This window comes from Pundamilia nyererei, unplaced genomic scaffold, assembly GCF_000239375.1.
Source record: "Pundamilia nyererei isolate P.nyererei 1_Seehausen unplaced genomic scaffold, PunNye1.0 scaffold00157, whole genome shotgun sequence".
Lineage (NCBI taxonomy): Eukaryota > Metazoa > Chordata > Actinopteri > Cichliformes > Cichlidae > Pundamilia > Pundamilia nyererei.
The window spans coordinates 426,455-451,538 of record NW_005187558.1 but is presented as its reverse complement, the minus strand read 5'-3'; the positions used below and the strand labels follow the sequence as shown (position 1 = coordinate 451,538).

The 25,084-nt window shown below is 40.2% G+C and overlaps 1 protein-coding gene across 5 annotated transcripts in view; it reads right to left on the bottom strand.

Annotated features, from left to right (window-relative positions):
• man1a2 (mannosidase, alpha, class 1A, member 2) overlaps positions 1-25,084 on the bottom strand; it is a 138,078-nt gene that overhangs the window by 68,379 nt on the left and 44,615 nt on the right. For all 5 annotated transcript variants that reach the window (XM_005745265.2, XM_005745268.2, XM_005745266.2 and 2 more), the window contains exons 4-5: positions 16,754-16,850; positions 2,566-2,684 (exon numbers count right to left, since the gene is read on the bottom strand). In XM_005745265.2, the coding sequence (XP_005745322.1) occupies positions 2,566-2,684; positions 16,754-16,850 (216 nt within the window). The remainder of the gene's footprint in view (positions 1-2,565; positions 2,685-16,753; positions 16,851-25,084) is intronic.

The following is a 25,084-nucleotide window of genomic DNA, read 5'->3' as shown; positions in this document are numbered from 1 at the left end:
CTCTGGTGCAAATTACTGACCTCTGTCATCATTTTAAGTGGGGGAACTTGCACAATCGGTGGCTGACTAAATACTTTTTTGCCCCACTGTATATCTTTATGTATAATTGTCTTGTCTCCCCATCTTTTCTTTTCTTAACCTTTATTTTTTCCTCCTTCCCTTGCCCATCTATTTTACCCATATTGCGGCTATTTTGCCCTCCCCCCTAATCTTCCTCCTTCCATTCAACTAAACTGTGACTGATCTTGACCAGTTTCAGTTTCTCTCTCAGTTGCATTTCTCCTAACCCAATTTCACCCATGTCCTCCATGCAATCTAAGCCTTTCTCCTCTCACTCTCTCCATTCCTCTTCTCTGCAGAACCACAGTGATCCCGAGGTTAATTAGCCCTCCAAGTGTCAGGCTGTTAGATCCCCTGCTTGGTGTCCTGTGATTGGCTCAGTAGGTGTACTAAGAAGCTTGGGCACCAGAGTTTGGTGCCGGTATAAAGACAGGAATAAAAAGAGAAGAGGATTGCCAGAATGTGGACAGACGAACTGAATTGAATTTAGGGAAAACTGATTAGAATAAACAAGACTACATGTAAAGCCACATTATTTAGAAATACAGAGGTATTTTTAAAGGCTGAGAATGCACTGAGGAGCGAGTGAGTAGTGAAAGATGGGGAATGAGTGAGCTGCTTTGGCTCAGGAGGTAGAGCAGCTCATCTACTAATCGGAAGGTTGGTCAATTCCTGCTTCAGGCTGCATGCCAAATATCTTCAGCAAGATACTAACTCCCAAGTTGTTTTCCAACTTCGGGGGTTATGTACGAATGTTAGATAGTAAACACTTAGGTAGGAAAGCATAGAAAAAAGCGTTTATGTCAATGTGTGTAAATGGGTGAATGAGGCGAGTTGTATGAAGCACGCTTAAGAGCAGAAAATGCTAATAATGGAGTATATAGGAGGAGAAGGGCTGCAACAATTCATGGCATAATTTGAATACTTCAATTGCAAAATAATTCTCAACACAAATTCTCTGCTTCGATGCTTCCTTTAACACATGGCTCCGTAGCGTCACCATGGAGACACGTTTGCAGCTAAAACACCCCTGCAATATAAACGCATTTAGGAGCAGCGTGACAATAAAACTTTGACATTAAGGGCAAACACACTGATAACACAACAGCAGAGATGATGATGGTGTCAAAGTTTAACGTGGAGCCAGAGTCTGTTTACACAGCGTGAAGAGCAAAGCGGCGGCGCCATCACCAAGACTGAGTGAAAGAAAACATGGTTCTAGCGTCCTAAACAGCAGCACTGTTCCTGTGATCACCACTGAAGGTCAATTGATCTGCCTTAGGTTAGATTCCATGTATATCTTATTTTATTTTGACTTTGGCTCTATTTGAGATTATTTATATATTTTTGCATTTAAGAAAATATTTTCTTTAAAAAATGTAATTTGATTGTATTTACGTGCCATTTTAAAGGGTTAAGTTGTTTTCTTTTTGTTTTTGATAGCTGTTTACTCTAAAAAACTGCAATTTCTAAAAATGGAAACCAATGAGTAGTTCATTTTGAAAAACCTGTGTGTTCATTAATAAGAGAACAGCATTTCTTATCAGATTACTCGATTAATCGATGGAATTATCGATACATTACTTAATTACTAAAATAATCAACAGCTGCGACCCTAGCAAGCAGCACAGTCTCGGTCGTTGTGTCCTTGGGCAAGACACTTCACCTACCGCCTACTGGTGATGGCGCCGTTGGTGCCTGTGTTTGGCAGCTTTACCTCTGTCTGTGTGATCCAGGGCAGCTGTGGCTACAACTGTAGCTGCCTCCAAGAGTGTGTGAATGTGAGAGTGAATGAATAATGGAATTGTAAAGCGCTTTGAGGGCCCCGAAAAGTGCTATATAAATGCAACCAATTATTATTATTATTATTATTATTATTATTATTATTATTATTTTAAAAAAGAGGTGATTGACATCTGAAAGGAAGGAAAGAAAAGCTGGTGATGGGAGACTGAAGCAGAGGAAATAAATGAGGGGAGCTGCTGAACTGATGGACAAGACATTTAACAGAAAAGGCTATGAGGACAGGAAGGGAGAAGAAAATGGATAGAGAGGACAAAGTCACGATTGTGACTGCAAAACACAGCCTGAATGAAGCAATGTTTGAAATCATTATTACTATAATGCTCGATATGAGGATAAATACTGAAAATATTCTCTAGTCTAATAGTTTCCAACAGCAACACTGGAGTGATACAATCTAGATGAATTAATTGGTGACAATTCAGTGCCAACATTCACAGGGATTTTGAGTAATGTTTGCATATTATTTATGGTCTAATAGTGCTGATGGGCTGATGAAAAATCATGTCAAGAAAGCATGCATCAGATCAATGAGCACTCCGGTGATATTTATTTAAGTGCAAGTCATCTCTTATGACAGCAGCACATTAAGAGCATTATGTGGACAAGCTGGAGACCATCATTAAGATATTAATGGAAGGCTTAATTATACCCAAGTGTTCTTGGGTATTTTATGTGTAGAGAGGGAAGGTGGGTACACACCACACTGAAGTCCAGATTCTGTTCAATCCACTCCTGGCCATCCTTGAACTCCTCGTGCAGACCCATGATGTACAGAGTATCTACTGCATCCACGATGGTTGCCCCCAGTTGAGAACTACCTGTACAACACACAAGATCAAACAATTGAAATTCTTCCATCAATTATTGCTCATATGAATATTTATTTATGCAATTAACAGTGGCATTGGTTTTACATACATCAGAGGCTCTCCTAAAGACGCATGCATGGAAAAAGCTGCAAACTGTACACAGTGCATTGCCTTTTTGAAGAGATGCACTGAACTTATTAAGAGAAAGTGAAAAGTCAGTGCAGATAACAGTTGGATCTATTTTCTACAAAGATTTAGTCTGTGCAGCGTTATCGCTCCAACAACGATGATTTACCCCTAACCTGAGGATAAGCACGTCACATATCGCACTACTCAGTCCAAGAGGCCTGCATGTGTGTTGCTGTTCTTTGCCTCTGTTGACAACAGTTCATCCAATCCACTTTAAACTTGCTTTACTGATTATTTTGTGTTTTTGGAGTGTAAGCCTGTGTACGTCTTTGACAGGACATTCACTGATCACATGGTCAAGATAATTTTCTCTCTGATTAGCCACCGTCTCATTTGGCATTAGCATTGTTCTTCAGGCTCGCTCAATGGGTTTGTCTTTATTAGAACCAAACCCTGTAGCTTTCCTTTTTCCAAAGTACTAACAATTTGTGTGTCTGGTGGCTTTTAGAAAAACTGTGTGTGTGTGGCGTTAACTGAAATTTGTCAAATATAGCTACAATTACACACTCTACTCTCGCTTACGTTACTTATACTGTAAATTAGTGTGTTTAACTTTAATATAATTAATTTACTACTTAAAGTACGCTTACATTTTTGCTCAATTTACTGTGAATACAGAACAGGCTTGCTGCTGCTGTAAATGTACAGCTTTAAATCAAATCATTGGACATAATTACATCAACCCAGACAGCAGTTACATTTAAAATGTTTATAATACTTCAAATAAATAGTTGGATGCGCATTCACAGCCACAAGCTAACATGACAATAGCTTGTGACACTGACACACCACCACATAAACATTCTGAACAACAAACCAATAAAAAAAAAAAATCCCTCTCACGCAGTTCAAGATGGATCTTTTAAAGCTAATCAGAACTCAGATCATTGAAATCAGCAAAAAGTAGGCACAGTTAAAAAAAAAAAAAGACCAAGAAGCCAAGGAAGCTGCAATCAGTGCATTTCTAATAAAAAAAAGAAAAGAAAGAAGGGAAGAAAAAAAAACAGAACTTAAAACTGTTGAATTAATATTTTCAGAAAGATATGGAGTGGCCAATCAATGGGCAAAAGCATTCAGCCAAGGCGAATGGTAGCAACCATAAAAAATGATCAGTTTGCAGCCACAGGAGCAGCTCTGTGTGTTTGTCTGTTATTCAGTGACATTTTAAAATGTTTTTCCTTTGCTAATGTGTGTTCATATAAAGCATGTCACAGTAGGACTAATTCAAACACATTGCCACATTTCATTGCCTTTTCCATTCTGAGGAGGAGACTAGTAATCATAAGACATTACAGGAACAGGGAACTGCTTATTATAAGTTATTAAAACTGACTTTGTGCCTATAAGGTTCAACTTTATGTAAATCAAAACCCTCCTTAGAAATTAAAGTGAAAAAAGGAGTTATAGGATATTATATAGGAAATATCATCAAAATGACTATTTCATCAGATCATCTACACCCTTTCTACTATTGCCTTCCAGTTTGCTTTAGTTCGGTTTGCATACATTACCACCATATTTCAGAGGTAAAAGTCAGTGGCACTGCCCTTTAAAGCCGTCCCCATTTCATATCAGAAGCTGCGTGAACAGCTAGAATTCCTGAGTCTGCTCGCCATCCCTTCTTATCTATGAATCCATTCAAAAGGAGAGTGTCTGGCTTCATGCAGGAGCTGCAGTGTTATTATCATCATAGACAGGAACCTCTAAATCACTCTAAAAATACACTGCAGTCAGGCGGGCGGAGCTGATAGCAAGATGCCCTGGCTGCCTGCCGGATCTTGACAGATTGGCGCGACCGTTGGTAGAGCAGAGCCCCTCTGCTGCACCACACAACCCCCATCTCCCTCCCTTCTGTCACTTCCATCACCTACAGGTACGCTTGAGGCTCCCATAGCAATGTGACACTGCTGACGCAAAGACAGAGGCCTGTCAAAGATACCGTCTCAGAATACTCCTCTAAAGGTTTTGTGCAATAGCTCCTAAATGCAGTGCTTCCTATGTGTTCACAACAATGACACCTCTGCTCTGTCAATCATTAACACTGTTGTGTTGTGAAGCAAATGAAATGTGACACTAACATTTTATATACGGACCTGTTTTCTTCTAAAACAACAAAAGGGTATCAAACCTGTTGTCTATGGTCCAGAAAAGAGGATTTTAATACCAAAAGGAGTTTTGGTGTTTATCAAACATCTTGAACAGAAGACATCCCAGACAACGCATGTTGTGTTAAAATGTCTTGGATTTGAAGATAACAATTTGGGTATTGATCCAAATAGAAATAAAATAGCCCTTAAAATCCTCTGTAAGTGATTATTCAATCCTTATGTTCATGACAAAACCTGCAAGTGATACTTCAAAGAACTGGAAATACTGTAGAGTCTTTACCTTACAAAATAAAGCACCTTGAGGTGACTGTTGCTGTGAATTGGTAACATATAAACAAAAAGGATTGGACTGGATTAACTGATTGGGGACAAATTGCCCTTCTGTATGTAGAGCAGAAGATCTTAGCGAAAGGCTTTTTTCTTTGTTCATTTTTAAAAACTCCAACTTCTCACGTAGTGAAGGTGTTCTCTGGGTTTTTCACCTCGTCCGCGTTTGCCAACATGAAAACCAATGACAGCGGAGCATTTCTTTGGCCAATCCAATCTAGCAACAAGCTCATCAAATGAATCACCCTCCATCTTCTAATCCCAACTCCAAATTCAAAGCAAAAGAAAATTTAAATGTGCAGATTACTTATGCGTATCCGCCGGACTCTTCTGGGTGCGTTTCTCTAACCTTGAGAAATTCTGCTCGCTCTCATCTTTGGAAATAACCTTGTTATCACACCTGGAAAGTTTCTCTCTCCAGCTCAGCCTCCATCTTTTCGTCTGCCCCTCCCTCGTATACCGAACCATCTGCTTGTGCTCATTCATCACTGTCTTGCTGCGTTCTCCCTAATCTTTCCTTGATCGCTCCATTCAGAACCCAGATTCGCAAACAATCCATTCACGCTTTTTTACATATACATCTCATTAAAAAATTTATTTTTTATTAATTTGACTCAACATCTTTCCCTACGAACGGTCACCATGCATCTTCCTGTATCATCTCTGTCATGTCCTGTTGCCATGGGTTTTCACGACCTGACTGCTCTGCAGCCTTGATATAAACAACACCAAAGGCATCACATGAAGTTGAATTGGTGCTTCCAGGAGTTGATTTTAGGGTTGCCAGGCGCTGCTTATCAGAGACAAATTGGCCGGGATGACGTTTATTTATTCAGGGAATTATTGCCACTGCCTCGTGCACACAGACCTCGCCAGCTGCAAACCAACACACACTCTCATCAGCTCTCCTGCTCTTTTAACATAGATTCATGTACTCTCCCTTCCCTTTGATACACCACACAGCTTCTCACTACTTCAACTGAACTCCACCCCCCACTCTTCAACATGCTCTCTCCATCTATCACAATTTCACACACCTCTCTCTCCCTCTCCCCCTCCATTATCTCTCTCTCCCTCTCTCGAACACTCACACTCTCCGTCCCAGGCTCCGTGCCGGTTTCATTAGACGACAGGTTTCAGAGGCATGAATTCACACGAGGCACGAAAACGTGATGCCATTATTCAGTCTCCATTCTCCCTGTCTTGTAAACTGTCGGCTCAGGGAGAGTGGGAGATGATTGAGAGCTCAGGTGTGTGTGTGTTTGTGCGTGTCATGCATAAATTCGCTTGGTTTGGCTCTGAATCGAATGAAAATGGAAGAAAGTGTAGAGGTGATGTGTGGAGATACATACAAAGCATTTGTGTTTCAAGCGTCCGTGTCGTGCCTTGTGTTTCTTATCATGACCTCTACACAACTCTGTGGACATGCAGGTCTAGTTGCAAGTCTACTCTTCTTACTCCTGTACAGACTATTTCTCCCTTGCATCCAGGGCTGCCCTCTGAAAGCTGAAGTCAGAGATCCCACATTTAAGTTGCAGTGTGTTTGAGGACGTGTGATGAAGCTGAAATCTGAGGTTTAAGTGTTACCAGAAGAGCCGTTCCCTTTAACAAATCTCTGTATGATGCTGCGTTTACTGACCTACAAGAAAGTAAATAAGGGTCTGGTTCTTGCCAAATTATGAGACCCTTCCTCCCTTCAGTAGAGAAGAGCTGATCCAAACAGAACAAGCTGACAACGTACCATGCTGCTCGAAGCCTGGTACATTTAAATGTCAGAAAAAGTTTTTAAAATTCTAAATGCAAACTCTGAGGAAGAGCTACTCCTACTACTACAACAAACAGGAAATGTGTCTAGTGTTCCACACTGCTGAATCTAAATAACACGTGTTATAGGTGCTTGTTATTCCAGGAACTCATTAGGATAGATGGACACATCAGCCATCTATTTTAATTAACATTGCAGCTAGAGAACTGCAGGTCATGAAATATTAAGCCGTGGAAGTGCCGAATGCAGCCACATGTAGAACGAGGCAGGCTGTGCAAACAGAGCACTGGGGGAACTAGACTCTCTATTCAGTTCACCTATAGAGTGTGGAGAACTAATCCGAGCAAATAAAGAGTAAAATTAAGAGCAGAGCAGCAGGATTATGCTGGTTTCAGGACTGAAGAGCAGAGCTGAAGATGTGAAGAGCTGCAGAATGAGGTGGATCGGTGTGAACAGTGAGAGGTTGCAGGCAGACGTAGACAAAATCAGAAACTTTAACTTTTCTAATTTGTAAAATTAATAAATCCTCTAAACTTAATCTTAAATACTAGTGTTTTAAATCTAACTTATAATTTGGAAATTATTGTAAAAAGTTATGTAAAATTAACAATTTTACATTTACAGGAAATGCCTTTTGTTGCCACTACGTCTGTTGTTGCAGGATGGGGCCAAAATCTTTCCAGTGGTTTAAAAAATGATATTGAAAATCAAGCATTTTCCTGGGTATCAGTATTGAATTTGAAAGTATCATGACAACCCTGCCCTAAAGAAACAGTATTTTCTCTGGAGTGTTCAGGATACCTGGAAATACTCCAGTTCGACTTTAACAAAGTAGCAGAGTTCGGTTAGTGTCACAGGGATTTAATCTACTATCTAACTCGATCATAAATGGCATCATTTCTTCACAAATGCTGCAGCTGTTACCAGCAGAAAAAATAATTTCTAACATATATGTGGTGCAATTTTAATGAGCTGGAGTCACCAAAGTCAAGATTACCATGATGCCTTTTGCTTTAAAGTGAACCTTTGTTCCAACAAATTTAGCAAGCACAATTAAAGCGCCCTGCACAGTTCTGGACCGTTTGTCTTCTTCTATGGACCCAGGTCCTGTGTGGCCCTGCAGCCTGTCCTGTAATATACCCAGTGGCAATTAATGAAGCCAAATCAAACTCCCCAAGACAATTCAGACTAGCCTGGCTGGCGATGAGTAACTGGTTACCAACTTATTTGGCAGCAGAATTAAACATCTGCTGTGTTCTGTTTTCTGCCTCAGAGTGTTACTGGTCAGTCTGGGCTTTTCAGCTCTACATGAGCTCCCTGGCTAAACCTCAGCCCGGATGCCCGTTTCCAGGCTCGGTGCCAAAGAGCCTCAGTCGGCACTGGTCTGAGTGTAAAGGTATTTGCTGGCATCCCCTTGCCCCATGTGCAAAGAAAATTAAACAAATAGCTTTGACAACAGTGTCGCTTGTGTTTGCAAATGAAGAGTTGAATGGTCAAAGGATTTCAGCTCAGTTAATGATGACACAATCGAATTAGATAGGCCACCATTATGTGATTATATGACAATATGTGCAACTCTCCTGCACTACGGGCGGACCTAGGATTATAGGGTTACTGTGAATCCCTATATCACATATATATCCCCACATGGCTACTGTGAGTGTTTGTTTTTCCACCCTTGAGCCTAGTTTGAATACAAAGTTGTAATAAAACTGCTGGTATTATTTTCTGTAATTTGGCCTCGCCTGTCATGGACAGAACACTACAGGTCTGTCTAAAAGAACACGACTCAGAACTGAATATTAACTCAGAAGAAAGAAGAAAACAGATTCAGCAAATTTGATCTACACTACATTTTCCATATCCAACAGACAAGTTATACAAAGTTTAGATAGGTGTCTATGCTCTTTTGGTGACTGTGCTAATCTTTGTGAAAAATAATTTAAAAAGGTAATAAAATAAGAGATGTGAGATGTGAACAATGTTCCTTAGCACTGCAATCAAATTAAAAAAAATGTCTTCTTGTCAAGAGGTAATAATCGCCCACAAGGACAATGGAACCAGAAAAACATCTGCAAAGCGTATTTTTCATCACTCCATTTTATTAAATCTTAATGACTAAAAAGGTCATCTAAATGATCCATCTGCTCAACTGTAAAAAGAGAATATATGGGCGTTAAGCGGGTTACTAGGGCAATTATCGCAGCCTTTCTTGTACAAAGTTACTGCAATCTAGCCTTTCAAAAGCTCAATTTATGTTTCGTGAGTCAAAGTCTCCTTTGTTTAAAACACAAAGCATAATGTCAAATGTGGGTCTTTGTCACTGACAGACAAAAAAACCCCAACAAAGCTGAGGAAAGTCATCTGTATGAAAAGAGAACGTTGGCCAAGATGTGTAAGTGTGGGCAATGGGGAGCAAAGAGGAGTGTGACCTTTCCTGAAGTATTTTAGTTAAATAAAAGGTCAGCAACTCCTACAAAATCTAAATGGTATGCACATGAAATTTTCTGGGAGACAGAACTATACAACCAATTTATCTGAAACAAATTCACATCAAAACAACTGGGCCGCCGAGTACAACTTTTTCGCAGCTTTGCACTGCCACCAAACCTCCCTGCACTGTACTGAATCAGATCCCTTTAACAAAAAGTTACAACCCGACTGGTTCCAATGAGCCCAAACCAATTATTCAGCAGCAGTTATACAACTTTGATCATCATCTGCTCACATTGATGGCAGACAATAAAAATGCCAAAGCCTGTGGGTACAAACCTACAAGGTGATGTTTTGTTTAAGAACCTTCCCCTTTTTCTTCTCTGTTTGAGAGGCTTATGCACATTCCTGCTGGACTCAGCAGCAGGCAAATCCTTCTGTTTCCTGCTGTCCAACTCGGCACTGGCAGCCCTGCTGAAAGTTTAATCTGAAAGGGAGGCTCACATTAATGTTCTGAAGAAGATTTGATGCCTTGTTTGGGAGCAGAATTCAGGTCTTACTCTTCACTCTCTTTTCACATTGTAACTGTTCCAAAGCCTGTCAGGGTAGGAATTATGTAACAAGCTCAGTCATAAATAGAAGTACCAATTAATTCTAGCAGGTACAGATCAGATCTGAAGTGGTGTCAAGAGGTTACAATTACTAATAATACATTTTTAGAAGCCATAAAAAATGCATTTAACCTTAACCACTAATGTAAGAATTTCCATTTGTTTTCATGGTTATGTTTCACTGCTATCAGATTACAATATATCCAATAACTTACTAATAACTTACTTCCAACTCGGCAAATCAAGTCCATTTGGCAGGTGACTCTGTGGAATATAGTGATGGTTACTGCTCTAACTATAGCCTGACATCATGAACCTGTGATTCCAGAAACACTAAGAATTTCAGTGAGCAAATTTGCCACCGTTACCACTGTGAACCTGAAATGTGCAGACAAGCATGGCAACAGTAACTAAGAGGCATGGAGCTTAGTGAAGCATCAGCTGGATTTCTCTCTGTCTTCCCCTCCACAATCCCTGATCTCTGCTTCCTATTCTGCTGCAGAAAGCAGTCTCGAGTCTTTGGGCCATCATTAGGAAGCAATCATCAGGCAAACCTTTCACCCCACTCCACTCTTTCTTACTGTCTCGGTCATCAACACATCCAAGCGTACAATGTGCAAGCTTTGGGAGTGAAATGCCTTCAGTTAAACATGCATGGCTTCTCATCCAACATGGAAAATCACTTCAGTTACTAAGTATTAACCAACAGAATATTAGTTTCCCATTATTTCCAAAATATGAGATGAGTAAAAGTTTCCTTTTACAAACAAACAGAATAATTTTTTTTTAAAAAGCTTGTGTTATAAACTCTCGGCCCTGTCAAGTAAATTTTCCTACTTGAAGCACACATGACCGTGAACAAAGTAACCTAGTTAAACTGTGGTTGTTTGGAGGTAAAACTGATAGTGTCTCATCAGTTTTACCTGTACACGAGAGATGTGTCTGCAAATAAAATGTAGAAGGTGAGTGATAATGACACCCTGTCAGGTGAAATGTTAGGAAGGTATTTATGTATGCAAAACAGATCTAAGTTCGGCGACTCGCCTATGAACAGTAAGGGTTTGGCTGACATTGTTTTACACTTACGAGCACCAAACTAAGACCATGGTAATAGTGCCATAAGATTTCTGGAATCAACCCTCATGAAAAAGGCAACAACAGTGAGGAGTTTTGGATAATAGCTTACAGCTGACAGCATGCTGCATCCATAAAAAGATAACTAAGGAAGTACTAGAAGTAGGCTCTGTGGGTTATTCAATATCTTGCGATCAATGCTGACAATACACCCAGAGCAGCACAAGATGCATCGCATTGCTTTTGTTTGTATACAGAGACTTTATGGACATGCACAAATACTCTAACATATCATGAATACCCCAAAAGGTGTATTCAGTTCATTTGGACGTAGTGTTTATAGTGGGAGAAACGTTACATCACTCATCCAAAGTGACTTCTTCAGCTGACTGCAGGCTTCCCCAACCTTATAAACAGTACTCATGGCTGCTGATCAATGATCTTTGATTAATGATCAACGCACTTTGATTGGTGGTTGATCAATGGTCATGACAATTTCCATATTAATGATCAAGGAACTGACCTCATAGCCAAACAGTCAAGGCACACTTTGGTACAAGAACTCAGTTTATGGCACTAGATATTACTTATTTAATATCTGCACATAAACATGTTATTTTGCTTACTGATCATGAAGCCATCACATAAAGGCATGTAAGCAACAGGGTGACACTGAGTGAAAGTGGTCATTACATCATCCACACAAACCCAGCAGAGATAATGTGAGAAGGAATGAAAATCCAGTAGCTCTACAGAAGATTACATGGCTGAGTCTACTGATTAGCAAAGCTTGAAATCAAAGTAGGGTTTGATCTGGTATTTTTACAGGACTCTGAAAGTGACTGAAGCCAAAGAGAACCTACTGGTACACAGAGGGCCTGTAGATAGTCTTCTAACCCCCCCCCAAAAAAAAGAAAAATGACTCGTATACTGAAAATCCTGTAATAATTCTTTTTGCTGTAGTTGAATGCAGTAATTTACGAGCTTTAATGCCATTAAGAAAAGCAGCAAAACAAAGAAACAGCATCAAATGCTTTTGAGATTACAACCGAGAACGTGTTGTTGAAAACTGAGTTTAAAGTGACAGATCATCTCTGTGGGCAAACAACCAAAGTAATCTTGTAATGGAAAAAGCATGCTATGAATAATGAGGCAGCTCTCTCCAGTACTGAGCTGACAGTGGATCCAGGTGTCCAAGCCTCATCCCCGCTTTGCATCATCCCCATCGCCTCCAACCTAACAGGCCTCTAGCAACAACATGCCTGAGGCTGTCTGTAATATCATTTACTGTGAGCGTGTCAAACTGCCGCTGGGAAAAAGCCATGGGGATGAGATATGAGCAAATCTCCACTTGCAGGTTTAGATGAAAATCGCTGGACTGCAAAACCAATAAAGCAATAACAGCCACTAGACAGAGTATGGATGGCAGGCCTCAGACTCACCACTGAACTCCCTCGCGTGTCGCGAGACGAGACTAAAGCTGCTAAAATTACTTCAAAAAGCCACAAATTAAATCTATAGAAAGTAGCAACCCTAAGAAACAACACTCCTCAATTTCTACTGCAAGTAGGGCTACAACGATTCCTTGGCATCATCGATGACGTCGACGACAACAAATAGTCGACATTTACATTGTCAATGTGTCGTATACTAATACCACGTAAATGCATGTTTGTAACTGCAATACACTACAGGAAGCTATGGGGGCAGTATCGCCTCCATCATCTGCCAAGACTGGAGTCAAAACGAATGAAAAAGATCGCAACTGCAAACGCAAAGCACGAGGACGGAAAAAAAATTAATTGTCTACATGACTGTTACCGCGTCATCATATCTAATTCTGTTTTGTTCTGTTTTAGTAGTATTAGGCACAGGCATATACTAGTTTTAAAAAAATCCAGTGTATTTGCTACTTTTGTCTTACAGAAAGGTCATGAGTTATAGTGGCTTGAACTGTGTAGACAAAGGATGTGTTTGGATCTGAAGTCAAAAATCAACTCAGCTCATCTCAACAGAATAGGGTGGAAAAATAAATGCATCGGCATCAGCGCGAGGCAGAGGAGACAAGGTTATCTGAGGCACAATGGGAGCCCTGGTCCACTTGTTACCATTCTGGCCAGCCCTCTTCTCTCAGGACAGATTAAGGCTGAGCTGGAAGGCATGCAGTGAGCACAAAGAGCTTTACGCATTTTCTTTTTTAACAGCTGCATGGAGGGCATGTTAAATAGAAGCTAGCTGTATACAAACTGTTACGTATGTAATGCTTTTGTCGGGAACAGAACGCTTCTCAGTTCTAGCCTGAAACGGGACGATGCCGCGCTCGCTTGGTCGGAGATGAGAAATCTTTCCACATTGCCCTCCAGTCAAGAAGTCAGGTTCAGAATTCATGTTTAAAGAAATGCAAAGGGATACTTTTTATCCCAACGTGCAGTGCATCAGGGTCTAGCAAAATATGAACGTGGTTTAAATCCATAACTCGCACTATTTTCATCCAGTCAGCCAGACTTTTGGATGTCTGAGTCCCCCGTGTTAAAAGCAGTCAATGTCAGTAATAGCTAACACAGCAGGAGGTCCACTGCATCTCTCAAATACTGCTTTTTCTTTCTGCATTCTGCACTCTCTCCAAATCACACCAAAACACAATCAATACCGCCTGTAAGAAGACAGGATACGCCTCATCAATAATGGAAGTGTGTTTTGTGAGGAGCGCAATGCTTGATTTTGCCTTGTGTCTTGCTTGTATTTTATTGGCCACCCAGTGAATAATAACAGCATCTATCCAGAGTCAGCTATTACAAGGCGGCAGGGGAAAACCACCCAGACAGACACAATGATAAAACACAAAAGGACATGCTGCAGATGAACAGTCAGACACACATGAATACTAACAAATGGAAGTGCGCGCACACACACAAGCAGCATCTATCTACCATTTAGCAGCAGCTCATAAAATAACAGAGGCGCCTCCGGCCAATTTGCCAGACGGAACGTTCCAATTTGACACAAACGCCTCATAAGCATGCACCCTCACACCACACACACACACGCACATAAACGCACACATCCAGCAACATTAGCATAAACACACAAGTCAAGCTGGCAACTCAAACAGATAAACAAGCACAAAGCCACATTTTCACAGGTATAAGCTCACAGTATCCAACGACTTAAATGAGATTTTGCGTATCATTATTGGCAGTGATTATTACTAACACATCTATCGATATTAACCATAGCTCTCCTCATCTTTTCACCATTTACTTTCGTAATTCAAATGAATCAAACACGACACAAAGGCAAAGGCTGCAGCCTACACAGTCATTCCATCCAGCTATTGTTTAGCAGGTTATGTGCTAATTGTGTCTTCTTTACAAAGCTGTGACACAGGGCTGGATAGCTCTGGATAGCTGTGTGCCTACTTCATCAACTCTAAAAGCCATAGACCACAGATGAAGACATGCAATTGACTAATAACACAAGGAGGTACAAGAAAAAGCTTGGGAACGCTTTGGAATAACCTGGATTTCTCTATTGATTACTGACAGAATGTGACCACCTAAGACAACTGTGGACATGCACCATCTGAACTAATAGCACACAGGCAGTTTGAAGTGGCCAAAGCAAAACTGTAGAGATGCAAGAAGCCTGAAAATGCTACACGTATATTTCTAACATTCTGGCTGCAACAGAAGCATATTTCATTTCTAAAGCATGGCAGAGGCTTGGGTTTGATTTGCTGACTCTGAGCTTGGTTGGCTTTCAGCACTGAAGAGAACACTGAATTACACTCTGCATCAAAAAAGCTCAGGGGCACCCATAGTACACAAACTACTTTTCCGGGATCCACCATGATCTGACTCACATGAAGATCTGACCATTTTTATACGTAATAAAATGAGAGATCTTCATAGCTCCAAAGGATTCACAAATGTACAAATGCCGTACAGCAACATCAAACATGAGCACGTATGAAAAACAGCTTTGCTAGCGCAATTATTTTGCCCATTTATCAATTAAGAGAACTATTTTCAGAACTTTTGGTTCATAAAGATACCAGTAACATTTTCTATATCAGAAATTTGGACAACCTTGCTGACAAAAATTCCGTCTTAACTGGGCACTGGTTATTTAAAACTACTATTATTTCTTCACTTCAGCAGCTTCTGTTTTTTAAAATGCCTCAGGCACGAGCTAAGCCAGGTATGAATATTGTATTTGTTACAAGAATGAACTCAAGAACCTTTGTGCTCTCTGAGCTCTCGGGGAACTGAGGACTCAGTTAGCTGGGCTGCACTCGTACTAATAGATTTACAGTGTATAACCAACAGGTCAAATTAGCCAGGCAACCTGGCCAATCAAAGCAATCTGTGCTTTTAGGGAGGCGGTTTTTAAGAGACAGAAGCTAAAACTGAGCATTTCTGGTACAGGATATGAAGAGCTATTGCAACAGACAACAGAAGTAAAAAAAAAAATTTTCTGAACAAGCATCCAAACATATCCCAAAATAAAATGATGAATCTGCAACTGAGCATAATACGAGCACTTAAAGTTTGCATAGTTATGAACTTGCAGACTATTCACAGCCAAAATTTATCAGCTCCCATTTGCCCAAAGGAGCTTTGCAGTGAGTTTTAGCCCCCTGCATAGCCTGTCTAGCCTGCAACTTTAGTGTTTTGGTTAATTGGCGCAGTTCTTAGTGGGCGGTCCTTCTCAGTCAATAAGTTCTAAAAAGCCTCTGTACACTTCAGACTACACAGCAAGCAGCAGACAGGCAGAGTGGAGCATCAGCTGCTGAAGAGCCAGATAGTTTTGTACAAGTGCTGGCAGAGACCAAAAAAGAAAGACTTCACAGACTTCCAAACATATAAATATATAGATAGAGATAGATAGTTTAAGCTATAATTCAGTCATTTTAACATTTTATATGAATCGTTTCTGTAAAACATATTTAATTTGAACAGCAGGTAATGTTGTTAATGTTTTGAAAATGTACAAAATGTTCAACTACAACGAGTGTAGTGGCTGGATCATTGTGATCATCATAGATGGCAGATAAAGAGGTGCATACCAATAAACAAATCCCGATTGTCTCTCCTTGTACAAAAAAGAATTTCTCACCAAGCATTATCAGCTACACTGTCTAATTTTAAACCTAACACTACAACTTTACTGTGATAAGGCTGACACATTGGAGTGTTAGCCCAACAGTGAGATTATTTGAGTGTTTATTGCTCACTAACAAAGTGCAGATCTATGCACTAAATAAAGACTTGTTAAATATCTGCAGTATCTCAAATACATTTAGATTTCTCCTGTTCGTCACGTGCATCCTCTTGTTGCAGCCTCAGCGATCCTATGCTCGTGTTTGCAAACATTTTTTTCCCCTAATGTGATATGCATCCTGCTGGAGGCACTATCGCATGACCTTGTCCACAAGAGAAGGAGCCGTGTGTGTTTGTCTGAGTGTTAGGAGGATGGTGTGTGTGTGTGGACATCACGCATGCATCCAAGTGCGACTTATGACTGTGTGAGCAAACTGCCGATGGGTAAAGGCGGCAGTATCTGGCTTACCAAAGATATTTGTGGAATGTCCTTTCTTGGCGATGGGCTTTAGCTCGTTGTGACCCCAGCCGTACTGTCTGTAGCTGTCCCAGGCATGTTTCATCATCTAAAAAAAACAAACAAAAAAAACAGTATGTTAGAAGAAGCAAAGTCCTTTGACACGTGTGACATCACTGTCACAAAAAACAAAAGGGACACAATCATACAGTCATCATGGTGGTATGATTTCAAGTTGCACTGATATAATTTGCATTTGAGCATTACATTGGTTTATTTACAGCAGCTGTTGTAGCCTGGGTTAGTTGTCATAGGAACGTGAAATCCACCAATCAATTCAATGCAAAACAATAGTGTTTTTCTACACACAGGCCCAATGGCAAAGCCTCGTCTTCTCTCTCTATATATCATTATATTGCATTACTTCCTTTCAACCAATCATACAGACATCAGTCCACTGAACAGAGAAGAATAAGACTCTACTTTTCATATGAGCTTTGAAAAGAGGCTGGAAAAGAGGAGACTCGGGGAGGGAAGGAGGATAAAAAGAGCAAGAGATTGGGAGATGAGCCCTGACATGGAGGCTGATGCTGTGAAGAGGCGCTCCAGGGCAAACAGAGAAGATGACACAGCCAAGGGAGGAAAGAGTGCCAGCTTTTACTGAATCAGTGCTGCTCTCTATCCATTTCAAAACACCTCCTCCCCTTCGCAACTCTTACACATGTGGCATCAACAACAGAAAAAGAAGGCACATTTCCTGTCCATGTGGCCGTGTATTGTATATCACAGTCTCATTTATATGGATATCTGCTGATTTCTTGCCCTCTGTTGCAGTCTGTCTACATGACTGTTACCTCATCATCCTTTCTGGTTAATGATGATCTCGGTTTTGACAAAGTGACTAAGATGTAGAGCTCTTCCCAATACCAATTGAAAGCTGGGGTTCCCCCAACTACAAGCTACAAAATTTACAAAAATGACAAAGTGCATCTCTGGCCCATAAAATATAGACCTGTCATTTTACGGCCACCAAGCTACGCCAGTTTCCCTCTCTGTCCAACAGCCTGCCTCTTTATGCCACCATGTGCAGATGAGCATCCAAATCCTCTTCCAACTTTCTCTCTCCTTGGAGCAGGCATGCAGCCAAGCTAATAAAGACAAGGGCCAGAAGTTTCATTGTGTTCTTGGCTTCGTGGCTTTCCATGACGCACTCCGTTCACGCACCGAGGATTATAAATCAAATTAATACGCACCGGGACATGGACACTTAAACGTTGGCTGACTCCCTCTGATATGTGTTGATTGGACGCTTCATCAAATTCTGATTGGCTCATATGCCAAGGACAAGCGCTGCAGTGCGGGTAGCTTGACAATGTTGACAAACTGCTTATTTAAAGGACCTTGGAATACTAATTGGACATTAGGCTACAAAATTCAGTGATTGATTCTGACAGCTACCGCTTGCCATCACAGTATCTTGGGAGATACATGCAAAGGATTGGGGGGGAAGGGGGTGGATGGGCTTGCACTGACCCAGTGGCTGATGCACTCTACAATCAGAAGTAAAGCTCCTCAGTAATTTGCTGCAGAGAGGAAATAACAGCCAAAATGAACACTCCTGTGACCTGTATTCATCAATATCCCTATGAAAGGGCACTGCAGGATGCTAGAAGGTGGCTATTAGCACCATAGATATTATTATTATTAGGCTTTATGTTGTACTATGTAGTTCAGAGTAGGGAGCAGGAAATTCTGTTAAATTATCCATGTTCTTGTTCCACACTTCAAGTGTTGCTGGAATTAATCTGTTCATGGACACCTTCATAAGAACTTGAAATACCAATTTCATAACGGAAAACATGAAAAAGTTTTGTGTTTAAGCCAAACTGAAAACAAAGCATCTAACACCGTGATAAACTGTGCAACAAAGGGTATGTTTAAGTTAATAAACCGTGTTCCCACCCACACTGCACCAAAGATTCCTCCACAAAATGTGCCGTGACACACGTCTTTACCTCTAGTCAGTGCTGCTGGTGATTACTTCTCTTTTCGGTTAGTACCCACTGTGAATTACTACATCTCGGAGTGTGGAGACATCCAACAGCTTGTGGTGTAGGATAAGGGGAGCCTGTTCAACTCTTCAGAGAAGCACAAGTAGAAACACAACGCTGTCGTTTCACATGATTCATCTTTTCTGTGGCAGCTGCTTATACTTATACTATTATCTTGCATATACTTTTAGTTTTAAAATCCCACTTCTATGCTATTTTGCATCCCCCCCCCCCTCCAACTCTTCGATTTGAACTGCAATGAATGGACAAGCTAATGTTTTCCTTAGTTTTTTTTATTGGACAATGGCAATTTGTTTAAACCATTACTTACAAGATAAGAGGATTTTTCCCCCTATAAAAAAGTATAAATTTGTAGCTTTCTCATTTGGAGTCTAGGCTGAATCTTACTATCTGCAAGTCTACCAGATCCTGCCTCATTAGTACTTGTCATGACTTGGTAAACATCCTACTGCTTTTTTGTTCTGCCAGGTCTGAAGAACAAACTACTTCAAAAAATGCAGAAAAATATAGCATTTATCCAGGTATAACAGCCTGATGTGTTTGTTGTTGCATTGTTTTTTCTTTTTTCTGCTGAAGACCGAAAACTGAAAGCTGCAAGATGATGCAAGAGGTAGTACATAAGCGTTTTATTTATTTATATCCGTTATCTGTCCAAGTATACATCTCACAGATTAAAAATCTCTTTTTCTAAGAGAGTTTAGAGACAAGGAGGAAAATGTTTTGCGTTCGGAAACAGCTCACCAGAAAATGTCTTCACTCACGATGAATTATTATTGCGATTTTGGCGAAATGCTGAGAATTGCAACAACATACATTTATCATCTTTTTAAGCTGTAAATTATGTCCTCAAAGTTAGACTGTCAAAATTTTGTTTATCCGATAAAATAAACATAATGTTATCTTACTTGGTTATTTTTTTTGCAACAAAATGGCATTAGCAAGTATACCAGTACTGCAACCAAAACCTGCCATAAATGTTTGTCACAGTCTGCAACTAATGAGGTCAAGTTGGGAATTATGTGCAATCTGTTTCTGATAATGCAGCAATTAACTGATAACTCGTTGAAGCTAAGTGTGCCCAGTGTTGGATGCTCTTTGAGTCGAGCCGGTTTCATGCAAGTCTGTTCAACTAACGTCATCTCAGGATGACTGTGCATGGGATGAGCCCTCTTGTTCATAGTATTCATTCAACTATTTAAATGTATTTTTTGAAATACTGATATTTGGTGTATCAGCATCCCTTGACATGTATCAAGATATGGCACGTCAATCCAGAACACCAATAAAGGGAGACAGTAGCACTGTCAAGAAATATGAATATGTCTGTATGTTCATAGGCATCTTTTGTTTTGTAACCATTATTTCTGAATGGCTACATTAGCCAGTGATCGAAGCGCTCACTTGTAGTATAGAGAATTTTTAGAAACAATCTCCTGGGAATTTCTCCTTATTTTTCCAAATCCAGGCCATTTTTTAAAAATTAAAAAGTCATTAGTCATAAACTGGATCATCATCAATCAGCACACTCGTCTCAGTAAGGCAGCCTGTCCCCATTTCAACTGCATAATGAAACACATTCACACATGGTTTCAGTGTCTGAAGACCAACTTAATAAAATCGTGTCTTGTTGTGTTCTGTGCCTAAGGATCGGGAAACCTGTGACTGAAGGTTTTTATTATCGCCCTCTACAGTGTTTTGCTTATTTTCATGCTTCCCAGTTTCTATACTGCAACTGCAAAAGTATTAATCATGCAACATTATACACTCCAGCTCACTCTGGAATGAACTGGCAGCCCAAGAGTGGCCCTGTGTTATTAAGGTCAGAGCCAGAGAGAGATTAAAAACCTCTCTTTCCCTCCCACACCTTATCAACTGATGAGCTTGAAAGTAAAAAGTGAAGTCTCACACACGGTGCAGGGTCCAATGGAAAAGGCAGTGGTATTTCTCATTTGAGGAATTTATTTGGCCAGCCCACAAAAAAGATTTGTCTTTCCATTTTGGTTGAGGAAAAAAGAAAAAAAGTAAAAAGCAGTCCGAAGTGTAAAAGTATTTAAAAGGTTAAAGCAAATAGTGAGAAAATGTTCCACTGTGAGATACACTACCAGTCAAAACCTTCTAATTTAATGGTTTTTCTTTATTTTTACTACTTTCTACATTGTAGATACATACTGAAGACATCAAGTATAAGAAGAAAGATATATGCAAAGAAAAAAATGCTAAATAACTCAATATGTCCTATGTTTTAGATTCCTGAAAGTAGCCACCCTTTGCTTTGTTGACAGCGCTGCAAACCCTTGGCCTTCTGTCAGTAAGCTTCATGATGTAGTCACCTGAAATGGTTTCACTTCACAGGTGTGCCTTGTCAGAGCTTATTTCTTGCCTTCTTAATGGGGTTGGGAGCATCAGTTGTGTTGTGCAGAAGTCAGGTTGGTGCACAGCTAACAGCCCTTTTTGACGAATGTTAGAGTTCATATTATGGCAAAAACCAATCAGCTAAGTAAAGAGAAACAACAGTCCATCATTACTTTAGGAAATGAAGGTCAGTCAGTCTGGAAAATTGCTAAAACTTTGAATGAGGAGACTGGTGCAAATCAGGCCTTTATGTTCAAACAGCTGCTAATAAACCACGACTAAGGAAAAGCAACAAGCAGAAGAGTTTGTTTGGACCAAGAAACATGAGGAATGGACATGTGATGAAAACCTGATGGAAGACCTGTGCTTTGGTCTGATGAGTCCAAATTTGAGATCTTTGGTTCCAGCTGCCTTTGTGGGACGCAGAAAAGGTGAACGGATACTCTCTACACGCATGGTTCCCACCGTGAAGAATGGATGAGGACGTGTGATGGTGTGGGGGTGCTTTGCTAGTGACACTGTTGGGGATTTATACAAATTGAAGGCACACTGCCACAGCATGGCTACAACAGCATCCTGCAGCGACATGCCATCCCATCCGGTTTGCGTTTAGTTGGACCAACATTTATTTTCAATACGACAATGACCCCAAACACACCTCCAGACTGTGTAAGGGCTATTTGACCAAGAAGGAGAGTGGCCTCCACAGTCACCTGACCTAAACAAGATGGTTTTGGATGAGATTGACCACAGAGTGAAGGCAAAAGGGCCGACAAGTGCTCAGCATCCCTGCGAACTCCTTCAAGACTGTTGAAAACTATTTCAGGCGACGACCTCATGAAGGTCATCAAGAGAATGCAAAGAGTGTGCAAAGCAGTAAACAAAGCAAAGGGTGGCTATTTTGAAGAATCTAAAATATAAAACATGTTTGGAGAAATGTCCCACTTTTTTCACTACATAATTCTGTATGTATTCATTCATAGTTTTGATGCCTTCAGTGAGAATCTACAATGTAAATAGTCATAAAAATAAAGGGAAACCATTAAATGAGAAAGTCTGTCCAAACATTTGACTGGTAGTGTATGTAATAAATTACTGCAGCTTTGTATGAATCTCTCAATATGTAATGCATTTAATGCTGCTCCAGAATCAAGAATGCAAAATAAAACCCTGATCTCATGGTAAATGGGCATTACTAAGACTGAAATGTGTGAAAACAGTCAGCAACCAATCTGTATTCTTACATAGACATAAAATTGTAAATTTATCCCAAAGACACAATGTCTTCTTAAATGTTCTTTATTCACAGAATACAACTCCCTAAATCAAGACAATTAGCTGTCTTAGTCAGAAAGGCAGGTTTGGCTCCATCTTCATGGGTCTACACAATGTGTTAAAAGCTATGACCTTCACAATGGCAACCTGGTAGGCTGTTTGTGCCTGCCCTACACAAGAAGCACAATGTGCCCGTGGCCATTTCTTACCCAAAGTACCAGCAGCCATCATTCAGACACCCTTTATGGCTCATGTGCCGCAGTCTCATACACACAAACACAATTACAATGTACAGTCATGGACAACCACAGGGCAATGAAATATTCGTAAATCTCTCTCTAGCCAGCGGCTGCAACCAAGGCCATTACTCGAGAAAAAATAATGTATATTAAAAAAAATAATACAAAATAAATTATTTAAAAAAAAAATCAGCTCAGCTCACACAGAAGTGGGACACAATGACAAGCTTTTGGAGGTTTGGGGAGCTGGAGAGTTATGTGCTGCTTAGAGTGACCTCCAGAGTCAGTCTGACTGATTTAAAGCACCCGTCTGCCTGCCCTCATCTTTCTCATCTCCTTCCAACTCACCCCATGGAGGCCTCGTATCTGGCTTAACGGAAGTCCTTTCAGAAGACGCATTAGGGTGGTAAGAGTGTGACATCTGAATTGCCTCTTGCAGTAAATACATTCATGGCACTTAAGCAGAGGGTGGCAATAAATTCCCCATGAAATTGAGGCAGTAAAAAAGTCAAGATAGGCTGTTTTCAAGCAGCTCTGAAGCCAAGAGTTCAAGAGATGGTGGCTCATAATATGGTTACCTCTGTGTTATGTATGGAACCTCCATCCAAATCAAACAATTCCCCCCATCATGACGACAATCCTATCAATCTCTGGACAAAAATCAACGGGCGCCATGTTTCCAGGAGACAATGAGCATGTCTCAGAAGCCAGATTTTAATCCAAATGGTGATTGCAAGTTATTAAAGGCATTTATCAACAAGTAGAGATTACTAAACTCTTATTATAGTGAATTAAATGACTATCAGTGAGAGTAAGGCTTCCAGGTCCACCGGGAAGACAATGGCACCCTCTCACAGCAGCAGCCTCCCTCAACAGGACAACAAGCGACAATCCAAAAGCTTTTCCTGAACAGATTAAGGTGCTGATCTTGCCAAACTCCAAACATCTGGATCTAAGCAAACATCCAAAAAATACACTAGAAAAGTCCAAATCACAGAGGCTCAGCACCCCAGGTTAACCACAAAGGTTCTTTGTCCACGAGTTGTAGTTTCAAGACATAATAGCAAAGTACAAATTATTAGGCAGCTAGTTTTAATGTTGTGACTAACAATTGCATAAGGAACTACCAATGAGTAATGGGCTATAAATAACTAAACATATGAAAGAACTCACAGTTTCAAAGGTAATGCATCATATTGACATTTTCAAGTCATAAAGAAGCTGCAATGCTTATGGATTTTATACTGATAATTTTTATCATGGCTGAACTAGAAGAAAATGACTAAGATTAGAAGTGAGAACCAAGAAGATTATATTTTCCAGTGAGATGTTTTAAAGGGGAGAGGATGACTCACCATAAGTGCAAAATAGAGTAAATATTAGACAAATAAATCAGGACTTTTTACATTATCTAACCATTTTTGCATTTTTTTTTTTAAATCAACTAAGTACACAAGCTAAACAAGCCTAAGCTTTACCGCATCAAACTTGGAAAAGAACTGTAAGTGAACTTGACACTGTGACCATTTATAATAAACTTGTAGGTAAACACTTTTTTCACTATTTGAACATGCAGCTTGTTTTCACATCCAAAATATTTACTACATACTGCTGACCAATGTTCCCTCTAAGCTGCGCACGTTTGCGATTGCACACTGCTGGCACTGTCTCTGCGCACAGAAAATCTGCGTTGCGCCCCCTAAAAAATCTAACCTGAATTGAAATTAAAATTAAAACTTTAACAATTCTGTTTTGCAGTGTTAGTCAGTGAGTGACTGGCTGCTCCCGTATGGGATTAGAACGATACCACCTTATCTCATAGTCCAGCCAATGATGCGATTTACATATACGCAGCTAATCAACGTCGTTGACAGACTATGACAGCGTCCTTATGTGCCGACACCGTTGTTTTAGCTAGCAAAGCGGCGTGGCTGATGTGGAGTGAAGCCACGTTAATGACAACGTGTAGAATCATTGGAGATGTGAGCAGGACAGACGGAACAATTGAAAAAGTGTGGACTTTACACCAGTTTTTAAATTGTGCTGATAGGCCACGTAAAACAACAGTTATGATAAAAAATATCTGCAATCTTTGGTTTTCTTCCTGAATACTGTCGTTGTTTATATTTACTGCAGGAAGAAACGGTAAAAACTGCATTTTATAAGGAAAACGCTTGAAAGCACTCAACACAAGCAAAAACAACACCAAAAAACCCAGCCTTTCCTATTGGTGGAAAAATGTACCATGTCAACCAATCAAGGGGGAAGTTTTGGGAGTGACACATCTCCGAGATGTGAGAGATTTGCGACGTTTAGCGCAAATCTTGTGTAGTTAGTGTGTAGTGTAGTCAATAGTTTTGTTGTGTGTGTCAGAACAATGAGGCGACTACTGAATGTTACAGGTG